The 12,224-nt window shown below is 44.0% G+C and overlaps 1 protein-coding gene across 1 annotated transcript; it reads left to right on the forward strand.

Moving 5' to 3' along the window:
• The first annotated feature begins 2,378 nt into the window (after positions 1–2,378).
• LOC123409880 (NADH dehydrogenase [ubiquinone] 1 beta subcomplex subunit 2) lies at positions 2,379–7,290 on the forward strand. Its single transcript, XM_045102753.1, has 4 exons — positions 2,379–2,606; positions 5,950–5,995; positions 6,088–6,156; positions 7,009–7,290. The coding sequence occupies exons 1-4, from the start codon at positions 2,509–2,511 to the stop codon at positions 7,036–7,038; spliced, it is 243 nt and encodes an 80-aa protein (XP_044958688.1). The 5' UTR covers positions 2,379–2,508; the 3' UTR covers positions 7,039–7,290.
• The last annotated feature ends 4,934 nt before the right edge of the window (positions 7,291–12,224 follow it).

Here is a 12,224-nt window from a genome sequence, read left to right on the forward strand (position 1 = left end):
CTCCGTCACATAGGCAACCATGAACTCCATCACGGCGTCCTCCATGCCAAAGCCCGCAACCGGCGCCAGCTAGTCCTCCGGCTAGTCCGCCTCGTCCTCCTTCGGATCTGCCACCTCTGTCGGAATTGTCTATTGCTCCTCCTCCTCCTCCTTTGGCTCCTACGAGTCCGAAGGCAAGCCGACTATGATGCGGGCGGTGCGCCTCGTCCAAATCTCCTCCTCAATGTGGAACCGGGTGCTCCGACATGAGCATAACATACATCATGTTCTTTCGTCGGGCCATGGCGAAGCCAAACGACGTGAGAAGAGCAGCGAAGCGGGAAAAGAAGTGGATAGGCTCGGGCTGGCGGCACGGAGAGGGAGGAGGTGGATGTGGCTAGGGTTCAAGAAACGACATTCGACTTAAATAACCAGACTTTTGCCTCGGGTGACAAACCGGAGCGATGCCGTGCGACGTTCACAACCCCATCGGAGGAGACCCCTGTCAAACTATTGTGATTTTCGGGCGACTCCGTGTGGGACCCAATCATTAGTCTCACGTGACGGACGCGTCGGGGCCTTCCCACATCCACTTCACATTTGGGCTATATATGAGTGGTGTCGGTCAACCCAGACTTTTGAGGCCCGTTTGAAGCTAGACATTAGAACTTATATTTAAAAATTTAAGCATGTATCTGAAGAATGTAAATGCATCTTCTTTCACATGTATACGAAAAATGTAGAATATGTGTGGAAAAAAATTAATCATGTATTTGGAAAATGTAAATACATTTTTTTCACATGTATACAAAAAATGTAGAAATTTATAATGTATTCAAAAAATGTAAATGCATATATTCACACATGTAGATAAGAAACGTAGGAATATGTATGAGAAAGTTATATAACAAAACATATATTTGAAAAACAAATCATGTATTTGGAAAATATGAGCCGTCTATAAAAAAAATTCCTGCTACATACCAAAAATTAATAATGCAAATTATAAAAAAAGACACGTGTTAAATTTAGCAAAAAAGATAAAAAAAAAACAAAAACCAAATGCAAAAGAAGACCGGTGAAAATCATAAAGAAAACACACTAAAGGAAAAAAATAAATAGACCTATGAAAACCTATTAAATTTAATTCTGCGACAAGTATTTAGGGTCGGATGGGGTATAAAGAAAACCAGTAGAAGAAAAGAAGAACAGACAAACCCTATAAAACCCAAGGAAAATCGATGAAAACCATAAGAAAATTGCTAAAAAGAAAAATAAAATGTTTTCATACATACGAATGTGGCTGGTACTTGCCATGGGGGAGGGCTACACGCATGCGGAAATGCCGAATTGCCATGGGGGAGGGCTACACGCATGCGGAAATGCCGAATAGCGGACGGGATCCATGGAGCATGTTTGAAAACATCATTTTTTCAAAGCTTAAAAATCTGAAAAAATTTATACAAATAGAATTACGTGTATAACATGTTTAAGAAAAGTTTTGTAACAATATACTTTTATACGTGTCGTATACGTAAAAAACAAATACAAAAATGTAATAGGCCCTTTTTTTTGTTGGGCCGGAATTTTGTTATTTTTGTGCAGCTTGTAAAAAATATTTTTTTGAACGAAATTTTACAGGTCCACTGTGAATATTTATAAGTTTTCACATATTTGTTTTCGGTTTTTTTTGAAACATAAAAATAACATTTTGTATCTTTTGAAATAAAGTCCTCCACAGAGCCCGTCCTCCAATATGTATAAGTTTTTTGAAAATACAACTTCATATGTATTGTAAAAATTTCTGTAACATAACCCGTGTTGCAGAAATTTCCTGCAACATGTTCGGTGTTGCAATGATAAGGCATAACACCAGGTTGAACGGCTCGCGAGGCGACGGATCCGTAGCAGCATCCATATTATATCGGAGATGCGTACTTATCTGCAACATTTTGAGGGTTTTGTTCTGAGATGGACGGGACGAGAAGCAAATGTTCCTGCTCATCTAGGTTTAGAGTCAGACTTTATTTCTCTCTTTGTAATCCCTGAGTTTCTGATTGACATTCTACAATAAGATGTGATCCGCCAAGATGAATACTCCCTCTGTACCGTAATATATGTCGCTGGAGTAGCTGAACTTTAGCTACTTCAGCGACATATATTACGGTACAGATGCAAAGAGGACGGTTCTAAAAGAATACACACACATATGAATGTGGATATTTATTTATTATATTGTCCCTGATTGCGAACGTTTTCGCTGTGCCAGCGCGTAAAATCCAGCAGCAAACGCTTGGGCCTAGTTTCCTGTTTTTGTAGGGGTTTGCGTGGGCCTCCAAGCATCTGGCCCTTCCTTCTTCTCACTCTCTCTTTCCGGCCTAACACGGACTGCGGCAGTGAGCCAGATCCATCCCCCCACCCCCCACCCGCCGGCCACCACGCGCGCACCCACACAGAGAGAGGCGCAGAGGGGACCCAGACGACGCGACACCGGACCTAGGAGAGGGAGAACTTGAGCGGACGGCGGCGATGGGCGGCGGCGGAGGCACGACCTACAAGGGCTACACCATCCCCCACAACAAGCGCTGGCACACGGTCGCCGGCAAGGGCCTCTGCGCCGTCATGTGGTAATCACCCGCCCGATCCCCCTCCCCTCCCCTCCCCTCTCCCCTCTCTTCCGCCTCCCCCGAGTCCGTCTGACCTCCTCCCGCCGCTCCGGCGCCCGCTTTCCCCGGTTGATCTGGCTGGAACGGGGATACGGGCGGGATCCGCCCTCCGCGCCGGGGATCCCTCTAGGTTAGGTCGTGGTAGATTCGATCGGGAACGCGTCGTGCCGGCCGTTTCTGCCTGCTCGCAGACCATGCGCAGGGGGTGAAATGTACTCCGTTCCTCTTGGTACGCACGCCGGCGACGCAGTGCCCGTAGCAAACGCCCGATTTGGGGATCTGGAGCGGGGAACACTCGCTCAGAGACATGCTGGCTGTCCGATTCGGTCCTTTTCGTTTGCGCCATCGATTCGCAGGCTGCGTTGTAGGCTCGGCTCGGCGGTGATTGTAGTCAATGCATCAGAGCTTTATTCATAGGGAGTTGTTCAAATGTTCAAATCTATGCAACCGCAACCACCTTCAGTTGCTTTTTCATGCTGTTATTCATCGGTAACATAATGAGAAGAAGCTCTCATCCTCAGGTGTAGTGACTGTGAAGTGAGTCACGCTTATCAGTTTCCAGCCTTACTTTAAAACCAGGGAAGTAGAGAAGAATGAGCAAAAAAGAGGATTATCATCCCAGGGTTATGTCTTAACTCGGATGGGATTTGTCCTCGCTGTTGGAATTATTCTAGGTTAGGATAGATTGGATTGGATTGGATTGGATTGGACTTGGAACAGTTCGTGCTAAGTTGCTAACTATTTTTGGTTTGCTTGCTGGTTATGGGTAGGCAGTAAATGGTGATTCTCTTGACCTCTCATGTTGACGACGTTTCTAGTCGCAATTTCTTTAGCAACTGCCCTATTTGTGTGTCTAGTGTGGGTGAACCATGTTGCTTATTCGATCTGGTTCTGTTTGGACTTTTCATCATGCCACTTACCAGCTGCTGAGTCCTTGTTGTAGGTTTTATAATGTGCTCGATATGGGTTTGATCATTTAAGCTTTATGGTTCTTATTGTATGGAGTCTGACACGGGGTGGCAAACACCCTTTTTGGGGCTCTAGAGTGGAAGACACTTAGACGCATACTGATTATCCGATCCGTTTTTGTTCGGACCATGTGATTTGCTCGCTGCTGTGTTGTCAGGCAGTGGTGATTGTAGTAAATGTACTAGGAAGTTTCATAGGGAGTTGTATGAATTTAGGCCTTTAGGTTCTTACACTAGGAAGGTAACCACCTCCACTTGCATTTGCTGTACTATTCTTGACAAAGACTGAAAGAAAGCTCTCACCTTCAACAACAAACAACAACAACAACAACAACAACAACCAAGCCTTTCAGTCCCAAACAAGTTGGGGTAGGCTAGAGTTGAAACCCATAAGATCTCGAAACCAAGTCATGGCTCTGGAACGTGGATAGCTAACTTCCACGCACCCAAGACTGAAAGAAAGCTCTCACCTTCAACGTAGTAAATTTGGAGTGTGTCCTTTTTATCAATTTCCAACCTTAGAATAACAGGGTGATCATCAACCCAAGCTACCAAACAATAGGGTAATCATGTCGCCAGGTTCAGACCTTCAGGGTAATGCCTTCGGTACTGTCATATCTTTGCCACCTCATATGAAGAGAAATTGGCTTCTCCTATTACGGCGATGACTCCTCATTTGGGGATCTAGGCCGAGAGATGGTCATATAGGCATACTGTTTATATGACCTGGTTCTGTTTGGCCATGTGATTTGTTGACCACCAGGAAAGATTGTAGTAAATGTACTAGTGATTTATAGTGGGTTGTTAAAATGTAGTTATGCAGCTGCAACCACCTTCAGTCGATTTTGCTCTGCTATTCGTGATAACAGAATAAGAAGAAGCTCTCATCTTCAAAAAATAGTAACTGTGGAGTATGTCACTTTTATCAGTTTCCAGCCTTACTTAAAACCAGACAAGTAGAGAAGGATAAGCAAGAGGTTGTCATCCCAGGTTTATGTCTTCAGTATGAACTATGATGATCTAATGTTGCTTGCCGACTACTCTCTGTGCTTTCCTCAAATGGGGTCCGTTGTCTGCGTGGGGATTATTCTAGGTCAGGATAAATTGAACTGGGGACAGTTCGTGTTGACTGCTTGCTTTGTTTACTCACTGGTTACAAGCAGGGGTTAAATGGCTATTCTTTTGTTCTCTCGCGTAGGCACCGATTCTAGTTGCAACTACCATAGTAAGTTCCCGATTTGTGGATCTAGGATGGTTGAAACATATTGTTTATCTTATCTTGCTCTGTTTGAACCATGCGATTTACTAGCTGCTGCATCCTCGGTGTAGTGATTACCTCTAGTAAATGTACTAGCGAGTTTGACAGGGGGTTATTCAAATTTAGGCTTTATCTTATTACTCTAGGTATGCATTTGCTGTGCTTTTCTTGGCGAAAGACCAAAAAGAAAGCTCTCACCTTCAGCTGCAGTATCTGTGGAGTGTGTCATTTTTTTCAGTTTCCGACCTGACAACAAGAGGGTGATTATCCACCCAGGTTAGAAACAAGTGAGTTGATCATCTACCCAGGTTAACAAACCGGGAGGTTGGCCATCTAACCTGGTTAGCAAACAAGAGGGTATCATGTGTCCATGTTCAGGGTAATGTGTCAGTATGAAGATCTAATGCTGAGTGTTAACTTCTAGTAAGCTGGTACTTTAATTTCTTTAGTTCTTTTCCACCTCATGTAAAGGGAAAGGGCCGTCTGCTGTTAGGAGCACATCTTTATAACCTTTGCATCTTCTTTACCCAAGACATCTGGAACCTACATCATGCCAATCAATCAACTACTCCCTCCATCCTAAAATAAGCGACTCAAAAATGACTCAACTTTGTACTAAAGTTAGTGCAAAGTTGAGTCACTTATTTTGGGATGGAGGGAGTATACAGGAACCATTGATGGTTAACTGACCCAGCGATTGTTATCAGCATCATAACCGGGGTAAATATTATCTGGTAATCAGAATGCCATGGCTTCAGAAATAAAAACACATGCCACAGTGAAGCATGACAAGTCTTCCGTTCCACTCAGCTTTCCTTCTTCAACCTGCTGGGTCTTTTTTTTATTATTTTCTCTCTAGTTAAGTCTTTCGCCACCATGTTCATATTCTGCCTGCATAGTTTACGATGACCGCATTAGCATAATAGCATCGATGTACTAGATTAAAATGTCGAGGTTGGCTGTATCTCATGGAAGCATAACTGCATGAGTATCAGTACATGTATACTTAGAGCAAGTTATTCTAATAGCACGCTTTTGCTGTATTGTCATGATCATAACCCAAGGTTACACTCTACAGGTTTTGGATTTTCTACAGGGCTAAGCAGGACGGCGCTGTGCTCTTGGTATTACTCTATTATATTTCGGTTTTGCTACTTCCACTCTACACATCCTCTTGATTCCCTTGCAAACATGTTAAATGATATCAATGTTTCAGGGTATGCGTCATCCTTGGGATGGCCATGATGATCACTCTCATGGTCATGGACATGCACATGAGCATGAGGTATTAGCTTCAGGCCACATCTCCACTTTGTTTGTGTGCATAAGTTTTATAAAGTTTCTTGTTAACAACCTGTTTGTCATCTTGGCCTGACTCTTCTTTTTTCCTTGCTATGAATTGCTTTCTATTGTTATTTTGAGCAGTTTTACTATTGATAATGTGAGAACCATACTAGCAGAAACATTGCAAGATTAGAGAAATGCTGGTTGCTGCATATCTTATCATCTTCAATCTTATCAAGTTTAGACACTTCTTGATAGGGAGTCACAACATAGGAAAGTACATTTATCATGTGTCCTGAGTTGCATAATCATTTTTGTAAACCCTGCTGCATAATCATTTCAATGGCATACTATGTTTATGTGTGTCAGAAATCAGTTAGAGCTGCCAACAGTTTTGACAGAAGCGTGCGGTGTCATTTCTCTTGCTAGTTGAAGTACTGGTGGTTATACTTCCTCTTGGTAGTTCATAGACAGTTGATCTAATGAGATCACTGTAACATGTACTCCCTCCGTTCCTAAATATAAGACCTTTTAGAGATTGCACTATGAACTACATACGGATGCACATAGACATATTTTAGAATGTAGATTCACTCATTTTGTTCCGTATGTAGTCTTTTAGTGAAATCTCTAAAATGTCTTATATTTTGGAACGGAGGGAGTATCAGAGTATAATTTAGGCATGCTCCCCATTTCCTTCCTCATAATGAAGACCCGGTATTCTCTGTGACCTCTATGCGCTGCTTATACCACACTGTTGATTATGTCCGGGATATGCTGATGTGTTGTTTTGTTTGGGTGTGGTTTTTGGGAGAAACATAAGGGTTAATCCATTCTCTTTTCTTCCATGCAGGCGTCGTCGTCATCATCACCTTCCCATTGAATTCAATGCTGAAAGCGTCTGAGGAATTGTGTTGCATGTCTCGACGCGAGTCTCTGCTAATAAAAGCACAACCATATGTCATTTCATCCCTGTGTTGTTTGAAAGTGTTAATTTGTTTAGCACCCAAACTGATTTTGTTGCTGGCTTGCTGCGGTGCGAAATGCTTCGGCTAGTATGTGTTGTTGTGATCACCACAGACGTCATCATGGGTTCTTTAAGAAATCCTCCGAAAATATATGTCTTGTTCAAGAAGCACAGTGTGTCGTTGATGAGCATTACCGCTGCTATAACAGTTTCTCGTCGCAAGCATGGCTGAGCGAGAGCCTTTAGCGACATGTTTCCAAGTGTGTCAGATCGGTGGTGTTGGAGCGAGCTGCGTGTAGGCTGTCAAGCGACAGATCTTGCAGCCCCTGAAACTGAATCCTTAATGTAGTAGTACTAGTACTAGTAGCTGGTGGAGTCTCCAACTGGTAACAGCAGCAGCAAAGATAGTATAGATAATACTCCTCGATCGGTTCTGCGCAGCTGGTACCTGAGTTGCCTTGGCTGTGCTCGATGTACCTTGGTTGTGCAGCTGGTCTTTCTTCAAGGTTTCCTTGACATAATATCTGTACTGATCTACTCTCTCTGTAAATAAATATAAGAGCGTTTAGATCAGAGTACTAGATAGTACTCCCTTCGTTTCTAAATAAGAGTCTTTTAGAGATTTGAAAGACTACATTTCTAAATAAGAGTCTTTTAGAGATTTGAAAGACTACATTTCTAAATAAGAGTCTTTTAGAGATTTGGAAGACTACATTCGAATGTATATAGACGTCTTTCAGAGTATATATATTTTTTATTTTGCTCCGTAAATCTCTAGAAAAAAAATTATATTCAGGAAACGGGGGGAGAATCAGCTAAAGCTTAAAGCTGAGAGAGGGTCTGGAAGGTAGCTGGGGTCGGGGGTGGGTTTGCCGGAAGACAAGAATCTTCCCTGGGCAGCACAAGCACTGCACTAGTAGTAGGCTGAGGCTGTCGTGCCCTAATTATAAGCTTGGTGAGGATGAGCCCTAATTAGCTTGGTGATGATGATGATCCGGGGCCCCGTTTAAAACGCTGCCATGTCGGATAACATTGTCAACTCTTGCCAATTTCTCTTTCCCCTACACACGAGGCAAATCCATGCGAATTAGTAGAATCTTATCATATCTTCTCCCACAATAACATAAAGGACAACCTGCTGTCTTCCCTTTCTCGCCCAGAGAATCAAAATATGAATCTGTCTAGAGATTCCATTATAAAGTACAGTACATACAAAACATAATGAGTGAATCTATATTTTAAAATATTTTTACATATATTTATATGTAATTCATACTGTAATTCATAGGAAGACTTATATACTGTATTTAGGAACAGGACTCACCTGGCCGGCCGTGCGTGCGTGCGTACTGTCGCTGCACTGTAACCTGCTCGCAAATGATATAGCCGGCTGGGGGACAGCCCACACCTCATCATCAACCTGAACCAAAAATCGGACAAAAGAACCTCAAACAAAAATCGAACATCATTGAGCTACTTTACGTGATCAAACATCAGATAACAAAAAACGACCACAAACAAACACAAGATAGGTTTCAAACGAACTTTGCAACATCTAAAAGATCATCTTAATTCTTCACTGGCAAGTTCTAAAACGACTACAACTAAAACAATATAAACATAGAGGGGGGGGGGGGGGGGGGCATCACCAATTCCTCGTCGGACCTTCGCCCTTCCGGTTGCCGGCACAACTCTAGGCGTCTGCGGCTAGGGGAGGGTCTTGGTCCTCCGAGGTGGAGGTGCAACTGTCGTTGTCGTCGTCGGAGTTAGAGATGACGATGAGGCCCTTCATCTGATGGACCGTCATGTCTTGCTCCCGCTTCAACTTGGCAAGACGGGCCTTGTCCTTCTTTGCCTCCTTCTCCTCGTGCTCCGACTGCTCAATAGCAAGTCGGAGTGTCTTCACGTTCTTCTGTCGGAGGCGATGAGCATCCGTCTCCGTCATCGCGAGGGACCGGTGTAGACCCATGCGAGGAGTCGCTACTCCTCGCCAGGCTCCACCTACATCCCGCGGTGGCGGCCAGACTGCTCAGTCGAGTCCCTCTCCCATGCCCGCTGCCTCTCACGGCACGCTGCACGCGCCTCCGGAGGCGCGTTCGGGCCAACGGCGCGGGCACAAACACCCACCACTGCCCACGTGGAGGAGCGGTCGACGGTGGAAGGAGACAGCGCGGCGGCGTCCCGGACTGCGCTGTCATGGCGGAGTTGTGCGCTGGCTGGGAGTGTCTGCGCTTCGCCAGTGGGGGAGCTGCAGCGATGCTCCAACTCCGGAGTTGTCGACAGTCTCCACCTTTGACCGCTCCAGCGCAATGCGGAGGGCCAGCTCCTCACCGAGTCGAGGTCGGAGCCGGAGCCGCTGCCGAAGCTGGACATCGGAGTGGATGGGATTTGTCGTCGGAGAGGGAAATGAGAGGACGGAACGAGAGAGAATGAGCTAGTGTTCAGAGCGAGGAGCTCAGATTGGGTTTCTTTGTGGGGGTAGCTATGGGGTCGATGGTAGGCCGGGCCTGTCAGGCGGATGCGTGTGGCCGTGCCCTGGCCTCTTCATATCCACCCTACATTTGGGTTGAATATTGTGCGACTAGGCGGAAGCGTCTTACCCTCGATGTGAGGGGACGCGTTGCATGTTATAGGTAGCAGGGGCGTACCTCCCTGTCAGCAGTGCATACATAGTTGTTGGAGATTTTGTACCTCCCTGTCAACAGTGCATACATAGTTGTTGGAGATTTTCCAGGAGAATTATATCTTGAGGGAGAAGAGATAAGAGAGGTTGCAAGATAAGAGATATTCATTTAACAACCTAGCTCTTCTATTCGTGTACGTGCGCGCCTCAGGGTCTGTCCATCGTGACACAACCGAACAAACAGATATGTGTTTGACACCCTCCTTTAATCATAACTTCATCAAGTTGAGATTATGTTTGAAGTCTTCAAAGCTTCATGTAGGTAGTTTCCCCGGGGGGGGGGGGGGGGGGATTTTGTGGGAAGGAGCTTCGTGAATCCATCTGCAATTTGATCCTTGGAATGCACAGAACGAATATCAAGTTATTTCTGAACGTCGTTCTCTGACAAAGTGGAAATCAATTTCAATGTGTTTTGTCCTGGCATGAAACACTGGATTAGCAGAAAAATATGTAGCACCCAAGTTATCACACCATAAACATGAAGCTTGGATACTTCTTACACCAACTTCTTTCAACATGGATTGTACCCATATAATCTCAGCTCTAGCATTTGCTAATGCTTTATATTCTGCCTCTGTACTGGATCCGAAGATAGTAGCTTGTTTTCTTGGACACCACAAAATTAAGTAAGGGCCAAAAAAACACTGGAAAACCATCAGTTGAACGCCTATCACCGTGACATCCTACCCAATCAGAATCCGGTTGTGCATTTTGCAGCAGTCCAGTGAACCGTGGTGGGTGCATGAAGAAACTGACAGAGTTTGTTAACAACAAAGGAAATACCAGGTCTTGTAAGTGTCAAATATTGAAGTGCACCTACGATACTTCTGTATTTTGTGTTGTCATCCTGGCTCAAAGGTTTCCCTCCGTAAGAGACAATTTTTCAGAACTAGATAATGGAGTGGATGAGGGTTTACAACCTTGCAAGCCAGCCTTTTTCAGCACATTTGTTGCATATTTTTCCTCAGAGAGATGAAGTCCATCCTCATGTTTCTTCACTTCTATACCTAGGAAATAATGTTATTCTCCAAGATCCTTGTTAGCAAACTTTGCACTGAGATCCTTCAAAAGTCATGTGATGGCCTCATCAGATGAGCTTGTAACAATTATGTCATCAACATATATGAGAACAAATATGTGGGTGTTGCATTTGTTCTAAATGAACAATGAGGTGTCATACTTAGAAGGAACAAAACCAACTGTTTGCATTTTTTGACTGAGACATGAGTACGATGCCCTAGGTGCTTGCTTCAACCTATATAATGCTTTATCAAGTTTGCACACATGAGAGGGTGCATTTTTTTTCTCAAACGCAGGAGGTTGTTGTTGGAATTATGCCCTAGAGGTAATAATAAATATAGTTATTATTATAATTCCTGTATCAAGATAATCATTTATTATCCATGCTATAATTGTATTGAATGAAGACTTATATACATGTGTGGATACATAGATAAAACACTGTCCCTAGCAAGCCTCTAGTTGGCTAGCCAGTTGATCAAAGATAGTTAGTGTCTTCTGATTATGAACAAGGTGTTGTTGCTTGATAACTGGATCACGTCATTAGGAGAATCATGTGATGGACTAGACCCAAACTAATAGACGTAGCATGTTGATCGTGTCATTTTGTTGCTACTGTTTTCTGCGTGTCAAGTATTTGTTCCTATGACCATGAGATCATATAACTCACTGACACCGGAGGAATACTTTCTGTGTATCAAACGTCGCAACGTAACTGGGTGACTATAAAGATGCTCTACAGGTATCTCCGAAGGTGTTCGTTGAGTTAGTATGGATCGAGACTGGGATTTGTCACTCCGTGTGACGGAGAGGTATCTCGGGGCCCACTCGGTAATACAACATCACACACAAGCCTTGCAAGCAATGTGACTTAGTGTAAGTTGCGGGATCTTGTATTACGGAACGAGTAAAGAGACTTGCCGGTAAACGAGATTGAAATAGGTATGCGGATACTGACGATCGAATCTCTGGCATCATGAGGAAAATTTTTGTTTCCCATGCGACGTTCCCCAACAGTGGCATCATGAGCTAGGTTCATGCGTAGATGTCTTCTCGAGTAGAACACAAAAGTTTTTGTGGGCGGTGATGTGCGTTTTGCTGCCCTCCTTAGTCTTTTCTTGATTCCGCGGTATTATTGGATTGAAGCGGCTTGGACCGACATTACTCGTACGCTTACGAGAGACTGGTTTCATCGCTACGAGTAACCCCGTTGCTCAAAGATGACTGGCAAGTGTCAGTTTCTCCAACTTTAGTTGAATCGGATTTGACCAAGGAGGTCCTTGGATGAGGTTAAATAGCAACTCATATATCTCCGTTGTGGTGTTTGCGTAAGTAAGATGCGATCCTACTAGATACCCATGGTCACCACGTAAAACATGCAACAACAAAATTAGAGGAC

This window comes from Hordeum vulgare, chromosome 7H (assembly GCF_904849725.1).
Source record: "Hordeum vulgare subsp. vulgare chromosome 7H, MorexV3_pseudomolecules_assembly, whole genome shotgun sequence".
In the NCBI taxonomy this organism is placed as follows: Eukaryota; Viridiplantae; Streptophyta; class Magnoliopsida; order Poales; family Poaceae; genus Hordeum; species Hordeum vulgare.